Source organism: Schistocerca serialis, chromosome 8 (assembly GCF_023864345.2).
Source record: "Schistocerca serialis cubense isolate TAMUIC-IGC-003099 chromosome 8, iqSchSeri2.2, whole genome shotgun sequence".
NCBI classification, from domain to species: domain Eukaryota; kingdom Metazoa; phylum Arthropoda; class Insecta; order Orthoptera; family Acrididae; genus Schistocerca; species Schistocerca serialis.
The window spans coordinates 618980630-619004211 of NC_064645.1; the positions used below are offsets into that span (position 1 = coordinate 618980630).

Consider the following 23582-nt stretch of genomic DNA (forward strand, 5'->3'; position numbering starts at 1 on the left):
CTTTCCTGTTGATTGTTACTGTATAGTTCTGCATTCCCTGAAAAGGAGAGCCCCCACTTTTAGATTGAACAGCTTTTATAAACAATTGAAATTTTGGAGTACATAAGACCCATTTTATCATCACTTAACGGGCTCTCAAAAATCAAAACCTAGCTTTATTTAACATAATTTTAATTTCGGAAGATGAAGAAGACACTCATTTTTCAAACATTTTAAATGGTTACAAAATATGTGTGAAAGATCCAAGGACTTAAAATTTTCAATTTATACACCCTCTGTGCACTCTGTTTTGTACTGAAATTACCCAGTCAGTGGACATAAAAATATGTTCCACTGCTTCAGTATCTTCCTTTGATATAGAGTGATGCCTTCCTGTTGAACCAAGAGGAACTGGAGCACTTACAATCTTCAAAACATTGTGAACAGGAAGTGAGCACTGATGGGATTGTTGCTGTCCTTTAGCTGGAAACCTATATCCAGCAGCTGGTCCATGTGGTATCATGAAGTTCACTACAGTTATGTTTAACTCATAACTGGTGTCTATAATCTCTGCAATCTACCAGTCACAGTCATACACACACGCCACAAACATCCCCCCTTCTCAGATTGTGAATCTGAATATTATCCTGCTGTTTCTGAGGTGTTGGCCGAACAAACGAAATTTCTTCTTTCTTGCTCTTTAAAGTGCATGCAATATGAGTTCGTACATCACTGAGAGTCCAAAAATGTGTCTTCTGAATTCCTTTCACAGGAGTAGTTTGTTTGGACCATTCTTCTTCTTTCTGCTCACTGAATTCTTCGATTTCCTCGTTGGACAAAAGAATAAGGGCTGTGGATGTGTAAGATTTCATGACACTCGTAAAATCCTCAGCATTCTGAATTGCAGCTGTATTTTGTCTGGAAAGATTATGTTTTGTAGCATGGTACTTCAGCAGGCCACCTACACCATCACAATGGCACTTCCCGTGGCCAGTAGCACTGTGTACCTAGTCAGTTGGCACAAGTGAACGGTTTTTAAAATGAGTAGGAGCACTATCAGGAATAATGATGATCTTCTCTGCCCCTCTTTGCAGTTGAAGAATTTTGTGCATTGCTAGCGAAGCATGTGCTGAGTCATGTCCTGTGTCATCACTTATAACTGCAACACTTGTGGTCTTGTTTTGAAAATATGTCACTCCTATAAAAATTGAAACCCGGTCATTACTCAAATGATACCCTTGTGCTTCTTGTGGGAGAATTACAGACCAGTTCTCAGCAAAATCACAGTGAAGCACTAAACATTGTTCATCAGCCTGTACATACCCTTTCACTTCTGCTGTGTGTTGTTCTTGCAATTTCTTCAGATGCTGGTGTGTCACTGCTTTCACTGACCATTTACCAAGTTTATCAATGAAACTGTCAAAGCTAACAGTTTTCTTAATTAGTTCATTTTCCTCCCATGTTGCATATGTAATTTCTGCAGAGTTATCTGCTACATCTTGCAGGCCAAGTGTCTGTAAAGACAGTCTTCCCTTTCAAGGGCAGTCACCACATTCTTGAAACAAACAAGTCTCTCACTTTACGTCACAGACTACTAATGACTTCGCACGCCCAACCAAGGTGTCATATGTCACATGCTCCCGTAAGTTCTTCAAAGTTATCACACAATGCCCAAAATTCATGCAGTACACACATAAAAAGACATCTCTGGGTGGGTGTGGAACTACCTACTTAGGTTGTAGTGCATAAAATTTTGATCTTCCAATATGTGAAGTTGTACATTTGCTCTTATAATTTGCAAAAGTTTCTATAATACTGTGATTCATGTAGCTCTTCACTTTCACAACTTTTTGACCTCACAGATACGGTTATAGTGTCATTTTTTCACTCTTGTGAGAACAGTCTCATTTATCTTTCAGATAAAATGACTACACTATTTCAACTTGAGCTGCTTCTACAAGATGACCATAATAGGGATCTGGTCTTCCAAAGAATCCTTTTACAGATCTCACATTTCTTGATTTGTCTACCATGTACTTTGATACTGATGGAAGATGGTTCAAAATTGTTTTCTTTAAAAGTCTCTCTGGAATAATATTTAAAACTTGCACCTTTTCACTATAGGATGCACAGTATTCAACAGCTGAATTTATATTTGTGAAAAATTCCTGGCAAGAGGTGCAAGAGTGCTTTTGTTCACTTTATTCAGAAGATGGAATTTCTACTCTAAAGAGTGTGGTCAGTTTTCTGTAGTGTTTTCATCCATAACTTTAGTATTTTCTCTGTGCATTCTTGATGCATAGACCTTATGACTCGACTTCACTGACCATGGTTTCTTAACAGGACTAACACCTACCTCTGTAGCTGACTGATTCTCAGGGTATTTAATTCTTCCATTATTGATGCAAAACCTGCACGAAGGGAGGCTTCACCTTGTTCAGATACTATCATTGTTGTTATTCTGTCTAAACATTTAGAACACTAAAAGTTGTCGCTGGGAACATCTTCACTTTGAAACAGAGTCTTCAAGTGAGAACACTTATTCCCAACCTGATCAAAGTCTGTTTTTTTTTTTTGTCATATATATATATATATATATATATATATATATATATATATATATATATAAAAAGAAAGATGATGAAACTTACCAAACAAAAGCGCTGGCAGGTCGATAGACACACAAACAAACACAAACATACACACAAAATTCTAGCTTTCGCAACCAATGGTTGCCTCGTCAGGAAAGAGGGAAGGAGAAGGAAAGACAAAAGGATATGGGTTTTAAGGGAGAGGGTAAGGAGTCATTCCAATCCCGGGAGCGGAAAGACTTACCTTAGGGGGAAAAAAGGACAGGTATACACTCGCACACACACACATATCCATCCACACATACACAGACACAAGCAGACATATATCTATATATATCTATATATCTATCTATATATATCTATCTATATATATATATATATATATATCTCACTCTTTTACTGATATGAAAATAGTCAGCACACTTTACTCTCCTGTGGCCCTGTCAGAAGCCATTTCAAGTAGTCCTTTTCACATAACACACTACAACTGTGGCAATTGGCAAATTCCATACGAAAACACAGAACTAACTGGATGGTCTCAGATTTCTTAGAAGTCTCTTCGGCAAACAAATTGGCGCTGAACAACTACAGTCAGAAACCTGCAATGAACAACCACGACAAAGAAACTGACAAGAAACTACAACAAAGTATAGGAAATATCTGCAGTAATGAAAGTGAAAAGAAATAACTGCAACAAAGGAGTGATAAGAAATAACTGCAACAATGACAATAGAAATAAACACTGTAACGGAGAAATCAGTAAGAAACAAATTCTGTGAAGACATACATTACCCTTTAAAGTTAAATATATTTTTTTAAATAAAACCTATCCAACTTAAAAGTGGAAGTTCTCCTCTCCAGAAAATATAGTACTACATGGTACCAATCAACAGAAAAAAATCTAACTTTTCTGGACTGGCATTTTTGAAAAAAAGAAAAATTCTGTAAATTATAAAAAAAAATTGAAAAGGCAACAGTAAAAGAACTTTGACAGATACGTCCAAATTTAGGATACCATTTTAATCATAAAGCAAGTATCTTTCAAATAAAAAACCTCTAACAAAATATCTAGAACTGCTACAGAGATACAGCATTTTAAAAAATTTTCCGAAATTTGCATCTTCAAAATGGTGTTTGCAGTGTCATCTTTGGAGGCCTGTATCTCGGGACAGGAATTTTTTTTGTGGAGAAAACAAAAAAATACATGTTTCTTACTTCTGAATTTCAACATATGCTAAATTCAATAACATCCAAGACTATTAAGGTAAACCCCCTGCCTGAAGTGATACGGATTATGCCTTTGTTTCATTTCAAAGATTTTTCCTCTACAACTGAGCTAGGTCTTTTTACTTCTAAATTGTGATGGCAGTCCACTATGGAATGTGTTGTGGTTACTTGCGTACCACAGTATCCCACGTGATTTACCAACTGACCTGCCTACATTGTGATGCATTCTATGTGGGAATGACCAGCAACAAACTGTCCATTCGCATGAATGGACACAGGCAGACAGTGTTTGTTGGTAATGAGGATCACCCTGTGGCTAAACATGCCTTGGTGCACGGCCAGCACATCTTGGCACAGTGTTACACCGTCCAGGTTATCTGGATACTTCCCACCAACACCAACCTATCCGAACTCCGGAGATGGGAACTTGCTCTTCAATATATCCTCTCTTCCCGTTACCCACCAGGCCTCAATCTCCGCTAATTTCAAGTTGCCGCCACTCATACCTCACCTGTCATTCAACAACATCTTTGCCTCTGCACTTCCGCCTCGACTGACATCTCTGCCCAAACTCTTTGTCTTTAAATATGTCTGCTTGTGTCTGTATATGTGTGGATGGATATGTGTGTGTGTGCGAGTGTATACCTGTCCTTTTTTCCCCCTAAGGTAAGTCTTTCCGCTCCCGGGATTGGAATGACTCCTTACCCTCTCCCTTAAAACCCACATCCTTTCGTCTTTCCCTCTCCTTCCCTCTTTTCTGATGAGGCAACAGTTTGTTGCGAAAGCTTGAATTTTGTGTGTATGTTTGTGTGTCTTTCGACCTGCCAGCACTTTCGTTTGGTAAGTCACATCATCTTTGTTTTTTGATAAATTTTTCCCACGTGGAATGTTCCCCTCTATTATATTAATAACAGTATGGTACTGGGTACATAAACTGGCACTGCATGAGGAGGTGAGACATGAATGTTAAAATAACAATGATTGTTACTGAAAATTGCCTACATTAAATAATGGGCTACAAAACTGAAAGTATTGTAGTACTTGTCTTAACTGAAATTGTGGAGGCTTTTCTCGTTTCCATACACGACAGTGCTTTATCTTCAAACTACTTACTTGAGATATTACAAGCAGTAAAAATTTTTTTTACAATACTTTTTCAGTCGTAAAAAAAATATTTAACTCTAGCTGGAAAGAAAGTAGATTATATTTGGATAGCTTGTAATTACCACTGGATGACACAGTTTGATGAAACTGAAAATATAGTAATATTGGATGAAATGCTTGCCAACAAAACTCTTATGAGCTGTGGCCGAATTGGTGGTAGTAGTTATCATGGTCACAGGCAATGAGGGTCACTAAGACTCACACGAAATATTTGTACAAATACTTGCACAGAAGTATAACGAATAGGAGACAGTAAAACATAGGTCCTTTTCATGCAACAATTTGGTAGCCACCGCAGTAATCGTTTACTCTGGTTAGGTGGCTGCACACCACTGGGAACTATATTGGAACCTTACGCTGCAAACACCTCCATCTCTCATGACATAGTTGATGTTCTACCCACAGCAGCAGAGTTCCTTATTGCTAAACATGTGCATGAAAAAGAAAAGATAGATAAATTTATGGGAAATTGACATGTAGGACCCCCATCATGGCAATGTTGAATGTCTGTACTTTAATAGTTGTCTGAGAGACACTTGCAGTCACATTTAACATTATTTACAAATTTTCCTTAACATTGCATTTAAAATGTTTGTTTCTATTTCTTCTGTTTCAGCAATCCTTACCAGTCTGTTATATGTTGATTCATTTTAAAATTATTTTTATCATTTTTTTTTCATTGTCATTTATTCATGTTTATCATTTACATACATTAATCAGTGTTGTTGTTACTTTAATAGTTATGTAGAGCACCATGGAAAGTGTATATTAAATTATTTTATTTTAATTTCTGACCATGCAAAGATGTATACCATAAACCACCTGATAATATCTCCCTCCAATCCAAAGTTATTCCATCTTTTTGTTAAATAATTTCCCAACAGCTTCATAAATTTTATGCCAGTAGTGCTACATCTGTGAAGGTTTGAAATTAGTTTGTATCTTACCCAGAAGAGGTGCCGCCATAGCTCTTGTTTATTGTTTACCAGCATCCCTTCTGTTGGACTAATGCTGAAGTTCAGCCCAAAACAGTACTACTTCATTAATTTTAATGGCTGCAAACAATGGTAAACTCAGTGCGGTTATTGTTAGGTTGACAGTGTTAGGCGACAAAGCACTAGTGGCACAAATTGTTCTGACTTGTAACAACTTCTACCAATTTAGAACTAGGGACTAGGAAGCTCATACCTTGAGAAACTCAGCCACATAATGTTTGTAAACGGTACTTGAAAGCCAGTGGTATTTCATGTCAGTTACAACTCCCCTGCCGTCCACTGTGTCCCTCTGTGAACATAGGAAATCCCATCGAAAACCCATTTCAAACCCTCTGTGCAGTCTACAACTAAGTACATTGGTGAATGTATGCTAGTATGGCACAATAGATACAGTTGGCCCTGGATGTGCCCTGACTGATGCTTATTGCTTTTCTGATATCAAACTAGAGTTGTGATGATTATGTCTGGTTGTGATGATTATGTCTAAGTATATGTTCTCAAAAATTCACACGTTTTGAATCACCTGTGAGCCATCCAAGTACAAAGTCTAACTATGTTCAAAACTGCACTTTTATCATGGTTAGTACACACATAAACGAGATGCAACATAAACATTCTAACAATTTGTCGTAAGCGTATAATCTGAACCTAACATTTTCCACTGCTAACTTGGTATTGCTTACACTGATTTTAGTGTATTATATACTAAACAACTATATTTGATGCATGTTTCACTGCAAGGAAAAATTACGAGGCCATCAAATATGTGCAATGTGTTAACCTGGTAAAGATGTAATCTTTCTAGCTTATACATTGTCTTACCAAAAGAGTAGATGATTTCAGATTTTCTGTTGACATCTTGAACACAACAAAATAATGTCTCTCCTTATTTTTGTACAAACTGTTAAATGGGAAACACTGAGAGAAGATCTTGTACTAGTACTAGTAGTAGTAGTAGTAGTAGTAGTAGTTATTGTTGTGTTTTTTGTTTGATGCAGTTCTCCGTGCTGCTCTATCCTCTGCAAGCCTCTTCATCTCCATATAACTACTGCAGCCTACATCCTTTTGAACCTGCTTACTATATTGATCTCATATTCTCCCTCTACATTTTTTATCACCCTTCCCAATACTTCCCTCCAGTACTAAATTGGTGATTCCTTGATGTCTCAGAATTTGTTCTATCAGCTGATCCCTTCTTTTAGTCAAGGTATACCACAAATTTCATTTCTCACCAATTCTATCCTGATCGGTTACCTGATCTACCTATCTAATCTTCAGCAGTCTTCTGTACCCCCACATTTCAAAAGGTTCTATTCTCTTCTTGTGTGAACCGTTTATCTTCCACATTTCACTTCAATACAAGAATTTTAGGAAAAGGACCCGTTCCTGTTGAGTTTCAGACATACACAATGAAAAGATTGTTACACATTGTAGCTTTTGGCCAAAGTGTTCTTCAGCAAAGAAAACACACACACACACACACACACACACACACACACACACACACACACACACAGTCGCACAAACAAGCATACATCACGCACATACAACAGCTATAATGTGTAACAGTCTTTTCATTGTGCCTGCCTGCAACTCTTTGGGCCATCTTAACTGTGGGCAACAATCTTTCCTTCTAATATTGTTGATATTCCAGCCTGAGATTTGAATTGTTTGATTTCACTGCCATACATGGGTACACTCCAGACAAACACCTTCAGTGTCCACAAATTTCTCTTCTTCAGAAACACTTTTCTTCTTGTCATTGCCAGTCTATATTTTGTATCCTCTCTACTTCAGCTATCATCAGTTACAGCAAAACTACACTTTTACACTTTTCAAGGGACTTAAAAAGACGTAAAATGCGGTAAAATGTAAACTTTGGGAAATAATGTTTTAAGCTGTAAAAGTTACATATAGGCTCCCCCCTCCTTGCATTTTCATAGTTTATTTATGGTATATTTACTTAATAGGTATCAAAATACTCATTAGGGACTTGTTTATTATCCAATAAATGTTATCTAAATTTTCTATTATGTTTACCCACTGACGTAATGGAACTGATTAACTATCTGGGAAGTAGAAACGTTTTGGCTTAATTTTGTTCAGCATAATCATTGTTTTTGGGAAGCATGCAAATGTGATTAATTATTTAAATAATGAAACATTTCATCAGTTGCGTATTTTTTCATGCTTAGAATGATGCTTTCCAAAAATTTATTCTCATTGTGAAACACACATATTTACATACATATTTTTTGTGATGTTTGTATATCTGCTAATGTGCATCTCTTGCAATCTAATCACCATTTTGAGGTTAGATGTCAACTAACTCTACAAGTGGCCAAACAACAAAATGTATGAAATGTGCTTTGGAGCTGTCATAATGAGAGCAACAATCACAGAGTTGCACATGTATAGTAGAGACTGAAAACTGTTGTGATTGGCCATTATTTGAACGAATGTTTTTATTCCCATCAGCCACCAAGCCAAGTAGTTGTTGGCATTGGAAGGAAATAAAGCATGCCTTGTTACGACTTTTACCAATTCACACCTTTTGAGTAGAGTATTGCGGTTTCAACAAACTTAACCAAATAACAGTTGTAAACACTGCTTAAAGGCCAATGCCATGCGTGCGTCATTTTATGTCAATTACATCATTTTTGTCTCCACGAACATTGTTTCATAAAGCATAAATTGCCGAAAAATTATAATTATGATAAAGTAAAATTAGATGCAAATTGACATTTAGAATGTAGGAAAATTGACGGGAGCAATAAAAAATGTCACAACAGTGGGAAAATGTTAATTCTGGGAACATAAAAGCAGGTTTATACTGTTTTGTGCTACCATATAGCGAAACTCATCTACTACTTTTAGTGTCTCATTTCCTAATCCAATTCTCTCTGTCTTGCCTGATTTAATTAGTTTTCTTTCTGTTAACTTTGTTTTCCTTTTGTAATTTATGTCCTCCTTGCAAAACATTACCCATTCTGTTCAACTGGTTTTCCAGGTCTGTTCCTGTCTCTGACAGAATTGCAATGTCATCAAAGGTTTTATTTCTTCTCACTGAACTTCAATACCTTCTCAAGATTATTCTTTGATTTCCTTTACTGCCTGTTCAATGTACATTTTGAATAACATCCGGGATAGGCCACAACCGTGTCTCACTTCCTTCTCAACCAGTGCTTCCTTTTTATGCCTGTCTATTCTGATGTCTGCCATCTGCTTTCTGTTCCAGTCAATATTATCAAAAGCTTTCTCCAAATCTACAAAAACTTTTAAAAATAGGTTTGCTTTTCCTTAACTTTTCTTCCAAGATAAGTCATGTATTGCCTTGTGTGTTCCTACATTTCTTCAGAATCCGAACTGATTCTCCCTGATTTTGGCTTGTACTAGTTTTTTCATTATTCTGTAAGTAATTTTTGTTAGTGTTTTGCAGCTGTGTCTTATTAAACTGATAGTTCAGTAATACTCACACCAGTCAGCACCTGCTTTCATTGAAGTTGGAACATTCTCCTTAAAGTTTGAGGGTATTTCCCCTTTCTCATACATCTTGCATATCAGATGGAATAGTTTTTTTGTGGCTGTATCTCCTGAGGATATCAGTAGTTTTGAGATAATGTCATCTATTCCAGGGGCCTTGTTTTGACTTAGATCTTTCAGGACTATGTCAAATTCTTCTCTCAGTACCATGTCTCCCATCTCATCTTCATCTACAGCCTCTTCTTCCTATAATATTGCCTGCGAGTTCGTCTCCCTTTTATAGACCTCCTATATAATCCTTCCACCTTTCAGCTTTACCTTCTTTGCGTAGAACTGCTTTTCCCTCTGAGCTCTTGAGATTCCTACAGCTACTTTTCTGTTCTCCAAACATCTCTTTAATTTTCCTATAGGTAGTGTTGTTCTCTCCACTAGTTATATGCTTCTGTATTCTTGCATTTGTCCTGTAGCTGCTCCTGCTTGGTCGTATTAACTTCCTGTCAATCTCATTTTTTTAGCTGTTTTTATTCCCTTTCAGCTGCTTCGTTTTCTGGATTTTTATATTTTCTCTGTTCATCAATTAAATTCGATACCTCCTGTAATATCCTGGGATTTCTGCTAAGCCTTGTCTTTTTATCTATTTGACCCTCTGCTGCCTCTTCAATACCCATCTCTCAAAGCTATCTATTTGTCTTTGTTGTTTTCCTTTCCCCTGTTTCAGCCAATTGTTGCTAAGGCTTCCTGTGAAACTCTCAAAAACATCTGGTTCTTTCAACGTATGCAGGTCCCATCTCCTTACTTTCTTCATTGTGACTAAATAAAACACCTACAGCTGTCCATATGATTTTATTTTATTTTGTTGCAACCAGTTTCAATGCTTCAATGCGTTGTCTTCAGGCTGTCATTGCTGTGGCATGGGTTGATATGATCCTTATATACATCACATCAGTTGGATGTGTATCACACCTGGATACGCAGATAATGTGTCAGCACTGCCAGCTGACTCGAGAACCAGTCAAATACAATTTTTGGAGTGCTGACACATTATCTGTGTATCCAGTAATATACGGGGATCATATTAACCTGTGCCACATCCTGCTTTCATGATTCTTAAATCAAGTGTTAGCGATGATTAAATTATGCTCTGTGCAAAATTCTTCCAAGAGGCTTCCTCTTTCATTACTTTCACACAGTTTATATTCACCTACTATTTTTCTTTCTCTTCCTTTTCCTACTGTCAAATTACAGTCCCTCATTACAATTAAATTTTCCTCCCCCTTAACTATCTGAATAATTTATTTTATCTTGTCATACATTTTTCAATCTCTTCACCATCTGCAGAGTTGGTTGACATGCAAACTTGTACTACTGTGGCGTGGGGCAGCAGGTAAAAATGCTTGGTTTGTTAGTAATTTTGTAAGTTGAAATGTTTGGTAATCTTGTATGACTTTTGGATATCATAGCCTTTTACAAAAGCCTGAAACTATTCTTGAACAGCCAGTAAGCAATGGAGAACATATTGTTCTTAGTCTTGAGTCCTTAGGTTCACCATTCAGCTCACTGAAAATGAAATAAAATGTTCTAACTCTCAAAGAGTAGTGCAGAGGAGTTGGGAATAATATCAATAAATAAAAGTCCGCTGTTGTTTCAGTGTGAAGTATATTCTGACAAAATTTCACAAGCACAAGTATTGGTTTTGAAAACATTAAAGCCTATTCTCTCGTACTGAGCACCTGACGCAGTTCAAATTCGGTTTCTACATGTTGTCCCTAGTTATGTAAAGTTAATTGCTCATCTTAAAAGTGGAGAAATAATCTTAGACGCTCACCACACAGTTTTGTATAATATAGCGGGTGGCACATGAAACAGAACATTAAAAATGATAAATAGGTTTGCCAGTAAATCACTACCTTTTGTGGCGGCGTTCGTAGCGACAAACAATTCGCTGTAGAAACGGCTTACGAAGTCACCGCCACACTTGTAATAGCGGGCCAACCGGTCCGCTGGAACAGTGAACAGAAAGATGAAAACCCAAACACTCTGATTAAATAAAAGTCGGTACTTATCTTTATTAACGAAGATACAGAAATACAGTAGTGAACTCCGTGTCTACAGAAATCTGTCTAGTTAGAGTCGGAGCGGCTAGGTCAGCGTCGGCTGACGACAAACAACAACTCTGCTGCGATGAACACACAACTGACTAGCAAGTACACAATTCGGTGGCGAGTATACAACTGAGCGGCGAATACGGAACTGTCCTAGCGCTCGCGACTCCAGCGCTTAAGAACCCAGAAGGCAGCGGTGGTGCGCGCAGACTTGCGGCGATTTCCTGTCTCGCTGGCGCTGCTTATGCGGACGGCGTCCGGACTTTGATGCTGCCAACCTTTTGGCAGCGGGCTCGGGTGGCATTACTGGCTAGGATATAACACTACCCAACTAGGTTCATTTTTACATAGTTTCACAAATTAGATGCAATATCTCATTCGATCGAAAAATCAATAATGTCACTTGTCATTAACACCTTGTGAGTCTTAAGCGGACTGTCATGGAAAGAATCGCAGCACATTCCATAGAGGAGTGTAACATATTCCGTTTGGCTGATGGTGAACAAATAACTTCCAAACTTCGGTCTTTATATAGATGTGGTGCAGACAGCAAGTGAAACACTCACTTTGTGGTCGCGTACAGCATTGGAAGCTGTGGTCACCCAGCATCCTTTTTGATTACAAAATTATTTATATCACTGTTAGTCTAAGACCTACAGTGATAACAATTTTTCTCCAAGTAAATGTATATTCTGTTCATATTGTATAAAATTCTCACCCCAATAACTTTTAAACTTTAACCTTAAGAATTTTTCAAGTGGAGCTGGGAATAGGTAGTGGCCCCTGAACTCTCTCTTTATTTCCGTATCTTTGTGGAATTAGAATATCATGGTGAAAGTTCGTACAGTTGCATTACTAGGTACTTATGTCGAATACCATGCTATCATTTTAGCTTTTGATCTAAGATAAATGAATCTTAACAGTGGCAAATCTGGGATGGAATAATGACAATATTATGAAAGGATAGATTTTTAGTCACCATATAGCAGAGATGTTGAATCACAGACAGGTAAACCATAAAGACTGCTAAACAAGTAAGGTATTCTTCTGAATTACACAACATACACACAAATGCAACTTGCACACACATGACCACTGTCTCTACCTAATGAGCCAGAACTGAAATCCCAGTCCAGGGAATGGAATCATACAGATTCATCACATAGGCAGAAATTTTGTCGCAGTCCCTCTCCTGTAACGTTAATTGTCGTCATAGCCTATGACATTTGAGCAGTGATTTTGCGCAGTTTCATCTCACTTGGATGAACTGTTAATAGACTGTACTACTGTCAAACTTTCCTGCAACAACAACTGTGACAAACTATTCAGGAGAAATGTCCTGAACGTCTACACAGTGCATTAATTCTTGAGGATAACGCGAGAGCCTGTGTGGCAGTGGGTGTGTGGAATTTGCTCACATGAAGGGGGCTGGGAAGTACAGGAGCATCCACCATACTTGCCATACGATTGATGACCTCATACCAGAACTGGAGACATTACCACAGCAGTGATGTGTGATCTGACAGTTTGCTCATGGTGAGGCCACAAGTATTCAACATCCTCCACAGTGTTGGCAGTGTGTGACAGATTTGTTGGGAGATTATTTCTAGGGACTCTAAAGATATCACAGGTCCTTGTTAGTACCCTATATTATTGTGTACTGTTGTAATTGTCCATCAAACTTGTTTTAAATGACAAAATTTGTTTCGTCTTTTTTCTTATGTTATATCTTTATGGCAGGGTGTGTGTTCATCCATTTCCCTACATGTAATGTGTTTGTATGAATTAACCTTCCATTTACATATTTTAGAATTGTTTGATTCAATACCTTTTTGAGACAAAAAAATTGCCATGACATTTACAATGACCTTTGCAGATATGAATTGTGCCTCAAAATATGAAAATGCGAAATTACGTAATAGATGCTATTTCATAGCAGATTGTATCCAGGGCAACTATTTTATGAGGGATGGATTGAAACAGCTTTATTCTCCGTATATAATGCTGAAAATGTTGCTATTGTACATCATTTGGCAAAGCCCAATTTGGAAAGATAATGTGTGTAAGAATCTGGTTGAAAAATAAAAAGTGCACAAACATGATGATGTATCACTGTGGTTGATGCTCTGGTGCAGTACCAAGTGTGTGGACAGTTTAATGGTATGTAAATAGATGCAATGTAGCATTCAGACATGGGAACTAGCATTTTATAAGAAGGAAACATATATTTTTGTTAGCTGAAATACAGAAGTTTTTACAATGTGGACATTTTTAATGTGAAAAATTAGGTGGCAGATGAGTTGAACAGTTGTTTCGTCAGGCATGAACTATGTTGGTAACAAGACTCTGCTAACCTCTACAAGAAGTTGCCCAGTACCATTCCTGAATGCTTTGTATTGTGAGTTGTTCATTGTTTTCTGTTCCTATTTTGATACTGGTGAAGTGGTTAATACTGGTACATCACGGATTACAGTTACGACCCTTACAACACCAAAAGAGGTCAGCGATCCCTGTGGCAGGGTGTCAGTTCTGCTCTCTCAGAACATGGATGTAGGCTGCTGTCCTGTGAGAGGGAGGTGCGGCTTTTTTCCCCATCATTGCCACTATCCCCCTTTCGGCCAAAATTCTAGTTGGTTTATGCTTGCCACGGTATGCCACTATATAATGTCACTTTTTTGACAGCAATGATATTCTTTCTGTAACATTCAAGTAGAGCTGCTTTTGGTTCTACTTCTGTGCTAAGTGCATTGTCAGTTCTATTTGCAGTGTTGTCAAGCCTGATTTGCATGCATGTGAATGTCCACAAAAGATTGAAATTAATATTCTTATTCTGCAGATTTTGTAATAATTGAATTGGGTGAAAAAGTACAAATAATGTCCAGAAACACCTTAAATTGGAGATACATCAGTTCACCAACAGGAAAGTGCTGCTGCTTTACAAAAGAACAAACATTTGTTGAAAGCTTAAATAAAGCCAGACAAAAAGAAAAGGCTGTTTAAGTTTTTTCGAAAGCAAACATTCCAGTTGAAAAGTTCCCAGGCAACACTTACTTAATAATCAGCTTCAAAGAACTAAGGCTTTGTCTGTCATAACTCATGTGGTGTGAAAACCTTTTAAATTTGTGAGTCAAACCATTTACAAACAAACAAAAAAATAGATACAAATTTCGACAAAAATAGATGCAAATTTTGCAAAAAATAGATGCAAATTTTGCCAAAAATAGATGCCACATTTTCCAGTCCCTAACAATTAAATATCTCATCTTAAACACTAGTATTTCAGTGTGGCCCATGTGGAGGACTTGTGTAAAACTAACTGCTAACTGCAAATACTCTCAAACAGTATCTAACTGCCCATACCTTTCCTGAAAGGCGTGCTTTTTTAACAGATGCCATACTTCCCCTCAGTATGAGTACATAGAGCTACGGAATGTACTTCAAAGAACATAATATAATTGGATAGACAAAAAAAAACTACTTACCAAGTGGCGGCAAGAGAACGCACACAAAAAAGGTAACACGTATCCAAGCTTTTGGAGCCAGTGGCTCCTTCTTCTGGCTGAAGGGTTGAAGGGGAAGAAAGAGAGTGAAGAAAAAGGATTGGTAAGGTTTAGGAAAAGGGATAGTGTTTGGAAAAGTCACTCAGAATCTCGGGTCAGGGCAGACTTACCAGATGGGATGAAGAGAAGAACTGATTGGTGGCAATTGCACCAGACACTATCTGAAGACTTGAGCGCTTAAAGGTGGAATGTAGGGTAATATGCAAGACAGAGGTGAGTGCTAAAACTTCATGCACAAGTTAAAAAGAGTGAAAAGACAAGTGTGTTGTATGTGATAGAGGTGGGAAGGGGTATATTACTTGGTAATACACCACTAGTCACTCAGTATTATCCTGGTCTTGAATGTATTAATCAGACAATTCTACAAAGTAAAGACATACTAAAATCATGCCCTGGAATGAGCTCCAATCTATCTGAGATTTTGCCCACTACATCTAGAATAGCTTTTTGTCACCCTCCCAATCTCCGCAATATACATGTCAGACCCTATCTTCCTTCTGCACCCATCTCCATACCGTACTGCTTGTGTCCCTGTACTGTTTGCACTGCAAGACTTGACCTATGCACCTTCCTACCACTACCTATACCAGCCCTGTAACTGGCAAAACATGTACTATCAAAGGGAGAGCCACCTGTGAAACGACATTTGTCTTATACTGACTGTTATCAGGGTGTATACACTCTAGAACAAATGGGAAAACTTGGGAATTTTTCATCCAGGAGCTAACCAGTAAAAACCAGGAATTTTTCATTGTTTTAGTCTTCAGTTAAATTTTTGCAATTTTGATTGGTGAGAACTGATGAACAGCAAAATGTGTCAAAGGCTTCAGGACAAAGACTATGGAAAACTTCATAACAATAAACTGCTGCCAATGAGTGTGACATCACAACTGTTTACATTAAGTTCATTTGAGCAGCTGCCATGTGCAGTTGAGTTTCGTATTGGCCGTACCTTTTCCCGCTTCAGGTTACTTGAAGTGTAGCTGTTAGCAGTATCAACAGTAGTAACAAGCAGCTAGATGCTACGTGGAAAATTTCTGGCACACACAAGCTGTAGTATTTGTACATGCGCAGAGCAGTCTGTGTTGTAGTGGGGATGGGGTAGTTTCTGCGTGACCCATTTTCCCATTTAGTGATTTTTCGCTGTTTCCTCCTAGTTTACAGTTCTCACGTCAAATGAAAATTGATTTCTGTGGCTGAGAGCTGTCAAGTGAATTAAAATACGTTCATAGAATTAAGGAGGGCTACAATATGTTATTAGTTTCAGTTTTCTGATTTTGTTTTATTCCCACAGTTTTGGTAGTCAAGCATTAATTGCCTTGCAGAACAGTGAAGTTATTTTTATCAGTTTGCTAAATAAAGGTGGCTTTTATTAATCTTTTCCGCAGAGGCAGTCAGTTTATTAGAAACGAAATGTTTCATTCCACGTTATTTGCTAGTTTCAACAGTTCGTTGAATTTCAAATCCACATTTTCATGTTCTGTCACATACAGCATTATGCCATAATAAAGAACCAAACATAATACAGTACTGGTACTCCAAGAAAATTTGCATCCTGAAAACCACACTGAAAGGCTTAATATCAGGTTGGGCCTACCTCATTGTCAATCTGGGCATATGAATGTGCACTTTAAGCTGAATTATGCATTTTAGTATGATTTACGAAATTCCGATGCTCCAGCATCCTCTGATGTTCTATTTCTTTTATGATGTCATGTAAGATCTCGTAATAATATATGAACAAACAGGCTATGTCACCTACAATGAATTTCTTAAATCACAGAGCATTCAGCTCTAATTTAAAATGTAATACATTGAGGACTAGCCACTGAGAAGAATTTGGAGCCCAGAAGACCAGACTTTAAAGTCATTATTTAAAATCTTACTGGCACTTTCGTGTGATGTATTGTAAAGCGTAACACATGCAAAAAGACCAATATTACATGTGAAAGCTTAGCTGTTCTTGTAGGTACACTATATACATTAATTTAAACCATTAACTTTTCCTATTTGTGTGTTGATGCTACTTAATAGTGATGTTGCTATTGGCTGACTCCATCAAGTGTCCTATGCTCTGAATATCTGCTGTCAGTGGCTGGTGAGATCACGTGACATGAGCTATGATTGGCTTACAAAAGTGCATTTCAGTCTCGATTTCAATCCTTCAGAAACTAACGTGCTGTGTTTGGTGGAATTCGAATGTATACTTTTGTAATACAAATACAAAAATATGCAGTGTAAATGTTGCTGGACATAAAAGATCTTTCCAAAACTTTGTTGAGTTTTTTCGTTCTCTGAAGTGCTGGGAAGTTCTACGCTGATGTATAAAATATTTACCATTCAAAAGATTGATATTTTTACAGCTCCAAAGAAAATTATACTGTTACTTATCATGGAAAAAGTGAATTTTTCACCATTGAAGAAGCGTACTTTCATGTAGGAAAAAGTGTTAAAAAAAAAAAAAAAAAAAAAAAAAAAAAAAAAAAAAAAAAAAAAAAAACCTGGGAAATCTGAAAAAAAAAAAAACGGGAATTTTGTTTTTCTTGTCCACATATACACCCTGGTTATGTAAATACTGTTCGGCCATCTTGGCATGACTATGACCAAGTTATCATTTACAATGACTGGCCATAGGCTGGCAACACACAATATCTTGTTGCAGAATATGCACTACAACATGACAGTCGTGACCTTGGTGCCTGTTTTATCACACGTGCCATCTGGATTCTTCCCCTAGTCACTTGTTTCTCTGAACTCCATCATCATCATTCAGCCTTTTCCCACGTCATGTGGGGTCTGTGTTGCTTTGCTCTTCCATAAACGCCTATCCAGTGCTTCTTCTCCGAGCCATCCTGTCTCCCGTAGGTCCTCTGCTACCTTTTCTTTCTATCTCAGCTTCGGTCTTCATCTTCTCCTTAATCCTTATATTTCTAGGTCTTCAACTCTTCTCCCCACATAGTACTCCCCTCTTCTCTGCACATGTCCGTGCCATCTTAGCCTACTTTCTTGGATCTTCTTCCCTGTGGGTCCCACTTTCACTGTTCCCCTGATGTACTCATTCCTTAGTCAATCCCTTCGTGCCACCCCACTCATCCACCTTAACATTCTCATTTCTGCCGCTTCCATCTTTATCTCTTGGGCTTGGGTGATTGGCCAAGTTTTCGCACTATACAGCATCACAGGTTTCACCACAGACTTGTAAAGCTTTCCTTTCATTCTGCAGCTAATCTTCTTTGTTTCTCTGAAGCCCACAGGTGGGAATTGGCGCTACAACATATCCTTGGTTCTCACCCCCACCAGACCTTAATTTACGTTAATTTCTTCAGTCTTAATATTTCTTCACAGTGACTATTCCTTTCTGCACTCCATTTCAGTTTTCTTCATCTTTCATTTTGTGACCTGCCTGTTTTTCACTGTTCATCTTCCAACTCTATCAAATACAATGCACTTAACTGTTTGCTCTAATTAAGTCATGCACGATGTTTTAGCACTAATCTCAATCTTGCTTATTACCCTAGCTTCAACTTTTAAGCTCTTAGGTTTTCAAATGTTCTCCATTGCAGTCCCCAACAATGTCTTTCCTTCTCATCCCATCGGTAAGTCTCCAGTGACCTGGGGTTCTGGATGACTTTTCCAAACTGGAGATGATGGTCATGTGTGCGTGTGAGATGTGCTTGCTTGTGTAAATGAATGTGCTTGTATTGCCTTTTATGAAGAAGACTTTGGCTGAGAGCTAAATGTGTAATAGTCTTTCTATTGTGCCGGTCTGCAACTCGACAAGTTATCTTTATGGTGAGCAGTAATTTATCTTTTTCTTTATATTATTAGTGCTATTATTTCTTTTCAAAATAACAGTTTACATCATCCTGTGTCATATGTCCTAATAGTATATTTATATATTCAGTATAATAATAATAATAATAATAATAATAAAGGATAAAGTTGACATCATACCAATTATACTATCAACTACAGGAGTCATACCACACAATATCCACAAGTACATCAACACAATACAGCTACATCCAAACGTATATATACAACTGCAGAAATCTGTCATTATTGATACATGTTCAATTACCCGAAAGTTCCTAAATGCAATGTAACATATACCGTACAGTTAAAGGAAGTCACGCTTGATCAAGGTCCGCGTCACTTTCCATTTTTAACCAGACATAACATCTGAGACAGGAAAGAGAAATAAGAAGAAGAAGAAGAAGAAGAAGAAGAAGTAAGCTAGTTGAGCACTAGTGTCTAATTGCATCCAGTTTGCTCAATGGTTGACAGGATTAGGAGCACAGAGGGAGAAGAAAAATAATGAGTCATCCAAAACATTTCATGGATGGAATTCAATCTGAATATCTCTCTGGGTTGGGTGGATGTCATGTGACATTCGTTCAAGTTGATGATTGATTCCTTTACTCAGTTTTCTTTATTACAGAGGACAGTCGACCCTCCGACCGAACACGCCCAGCTACCATGCCCGCCAATAAATAGTGCTTTGTGTAAATATTAGCTGTATTTAATCAAAACACTACAAGTGACACATCAAGCGAAAGTTACTTTCATTCTTAAGTTTTGTGTAACACACAGCATCGCATCGTCACTATGTAGAAATCTGCTGTCAGTTCACTCTTTTTTAGAAATATTTAATCAACTGTGATTTTTTAGTTAAATAGATTTTCCTTAGAAAAGAATATGAATTACTATTTTCCTCTGTTGTCTCATCCACATTTACAACCACACTTGGTGGTTCTTGGATAAAACATCCATCAATGTATAACACTACAAGGCACTCTATTGTTCCACTTTGAACTGTTTTGTCTACATCTTATGACAAATGATATGCCACATTGTATATTACAAGTGCATGAGCGTGGAATAACATGCATTGAAACATTGGAGTACATTACCAAAAATGATGGTAGTTCATGATTCATATTCCGTGAGTCCCTGTTCACCAAATCCCTGCTGTCTCTTATAGTCTCTCTTCCAGAGCTTTGAGAACTTTAGTTCACATTTTGCTTACTTCTCTTTTGCATTTATTTCTTTATGTTTTCCCATCTTTCCTTTTTGTGGTAATTTTTACTTCTGATTGTAGTTAATGTAATACTGTCATCTATTGCTGTTATTAGCTACATGAATAATGTATGTGCTTATGGTATTAATGTGGCAAGTATAATTATTATAAATAACCATTGTCTACAGGTTACCGTGAAGCCCAGTGCAGTTGGATTGAAGTTCAAGAAGAGATAAGACAGCGAAGCACTGGCATACAGCCTCGTTTAGCTCTTTTCCTAGTTATTTTTTCACCAAAGAGGGGCAGTATTGAAATTTGGGCAATGGAGCAAGGTCCAAAGGTTGCCACATTCAAAGTCAGTGCACATGGACGGTAAATTCACTGTTTATATTCCTACATCTTCTTGTCACAATGCTCAATAGTTTATAGCACCTTATACTTCATTTCTAGTGCTAACGAGATGAAGTGTGACTGTTCAATGTTGCTTAGAGCTGAAACAATTTTCATCCTAATCAGCCATTTTAATTTTTTCCATAATGACTTCTAAAGAATGGCAGAAAGACTGCCTAGTACAGCCAAAAGAATCTCTGTCCCACATGCCTTTTTTTGTGTAAATACTTGAGCTTTGTAGATCTTCAATTTAGGACATGAAACTAAAAGGGGGGCGGCAAGGTAAAAATGATAATGATGAACAAGTAAAAACCAACAATTTCTTCTCCTTGAATTAAGAACTTTAATTACTCACACATTGTCTTGGAAGACCCTACAGGAATGATATTTGGGGAGCTGTATTATATTTCTCAATTCTTCACTTAATAATAATAATAATAATAAATGGAAGTGTGGTTTGCTCATGCTTGCTACTATAAATCTGCAACTCATGCTCTCAGATCTGTGAGGATTACAAGGTATAGGAACTTCAAAGGGAAGGTCAAACACATGAACATCAGTTTACAACATGTCAGTGCAGGTTACTGTATGTTTGTGGTATACAGTGGTGCCACGAGATGCCCAATGTGCTTCAAAACTCTGAATACCAAGAAAAAATTCAATTTACAATGGCGTTACAATGTCTTCCATGCAAAGGATTGTGGGTCCTTGGAAAGAGAATCTGAGCAATTTTCCCAAACATTTTCACTATGAAATTATATTTTTGTATTTAGGAGGAATGCTCAAAAGACAAATTTGCAGTTTGAGTAAGTTACTTTATTACTTTTCATATTGGCAAACCATTGCACAGTTTCATTGAAGGAGAGTTTATAAATACATGTTTAGTGTTCACAGCTGAAAATATTGCTCCCGAAATACATGAAAAGTTTCAGGCAATTAGTCTCTTTCATTCAACTGTTTGATTCATAATTAAAGAAATAGCTAATAATGCTTCATATTTGGTAATGGCTCTTGCAGAAAAGGTATTGCATTTTCTTTGGTGCTAGATGAGCCTACAGACATTTCTGATTCTGCTCAGTTGGCGGTTTACATTCTCAGACTAGATTGTAGCCCATGGTCACAGAACAACAGTTGGACACGATTCCAATGGAAGACACAACAACAAGGGCTGATATTCTCAAATGTTCACAAGTGAATGTTGATAGTATGGTTCTGTAGTGGAAGAATCTCGCTTCTGTAGCTATAGGTGGTACATACTATGTTTGGCTGAAAATCAGTTTCATAGTACTTTTACAAGACGTGCTGAAATCATTATCCATTCCACATGAGATTTTTGCAATACATTGTGTTCTCCACCAAGATATTCTTGTGTCAAGAATATGAACATGAAGAAAATAATGAGTGTGGTGACTTGTACAACAGATTTCATCTCCCAGAACATCATCATTTCGAAGTCTTTTTGGAAGATCTCTAAAGCATTTTTGGTGATGTACCATAACACAATGAAATATGCTGGCTGAAAGTGGAGGTAAAGTCCTTGACAGATTTTTTTGAACTTTGTAGTGAAATCAATATATTTACAGACGTGAGTCGCAAGCCTTGTGCAGAATTGAAAAATTAAAGTTGGGTACCAGATCTGGCCTTCCACTGTGATATTATGCACCATATGAATACTTTGTTGTTGTTGTGGTCTTCAGTCCTGAGACTGGTTTGATGCAGCTCTCCATGCTACTCTATCCTGTACCAGCTTCTTCATCTGCCAGTACCTACTGCAGCCTACATCCTTCTGAATCTGCTTAGTGTATTCATCTCTAGGTCGCCCTCTGCGATTTTTACCCTCAACGCTGCCCTCCAATACTAAATTTGTGATCCCTTGATGCCTCAGAACGTGTTGTACCAACCAATCCCTTCTTCTAGTCAAGTTGTGCCACAAACTCCTCTTCTCCCCAATCCTACTCAGTACCTCCTCATTAGTTACGTGATCTACCCACCTAATCTTCAACATTCTTCTGTAGCACCACATTTCAAAAGCTTCTATTCTCCTCTTGTCCAAACTATTTATTGCCCATGTTTCACTTCCATACATGGTTACACTCCATACAATTACTTTGAGAAACGACTTCCTGACACTTAAATCTATACTCGATGTTAACAAATTTCTCTTCTTCAGAAACAATTTCCTTGCCATTGCCAGTCAACATTTTATATGCTCTCTACTTTGACAATCATCAGTTATTTTGCTCCCCAAATAGCAAAACTCTTTTACTACTTTAAGCGTCTCATTTCCTAATCTAATTCCCTCAGCATCACTCGACTTAATTCGACTACATTCCATTATCCTCGTTTTGCTTTTGTTTATGTTCATCTTATATCCTCCTTTCAAGACACTGTCCATTCCGTTCAACTGCGCTTCCAAGTCCTTTGCTGTCTCTGACAGAATTACATTGTCATCGGCGAACCTTAAAGTTGTTATTTCTTCTCCATGGATTTTAATACCTACTCTGAACTTTTCTTTTGTTTCCTTCACTGCTTGCTCAATATACAGATTGAATAACATCGGGGAGAGGCTACAACCCTGTCTCACTCCCTTCCCAACCACTGCTTCCCTTTCATGCCCCTCGACTCTTATAACTACCATCTGGTTTCTGTACAAATTGTAAATAGCCTTTTGCTCCCTGTATTTTACCCCTGCCACCTTCATAATTTGAAAGAGAGTATTCCAGTCAACATTGTCAAAAGCTTTCTCTAAGTCTACAAATGCTAGAAATGTAGCTTTGCCTTTTCTTAATCTAGCTTCTAAAATAAGTCGTAGGGTCAGTATTGCCTCACGCGTTCCCCATATTTCTGCGGAATCCAAACTGATCTCTCAGGAGGTCAGCTTCTACCAGTTTTTCCATTCGTCTGCAAAGAATTTGCGTTAGTATTTTGCAGCTGTGACCTATTAAACTGATAGTTCGGTAATTTTCACATCTGTCAACACCTGCTTTTATTTGCGATTGGAATTATTATATTCTTCTTGAAGTCTGAGGGTATGTCGCCTGTCTCATACCTTTCGCTCACCAGATGGTAGA

General features: G+C 37.6%; 1 protein-coding gene across 1 annotated transcript in view; it reads left to right on the top strand.

Annotated features, from left to right (window-relative positions):
• Positions 1–23582, top strand: part of LOC126416266 (rab3 GTPase-activating protein non-catalytic subunit) — a 173441-nt gene that overhangs the window by 22804 nt on the left and 127055 nt on the right. Inside the window, exon 9 of the mRNA XM_050083899.1 lies at positions 20310–20493. Within this exon, the coding sequence (XP_049939856.1) occupies positions 20310–20493 (184 nt within the window). The remainder of the gene's footprint in view (positions 1–20309; positions 20494–23582) is intronic.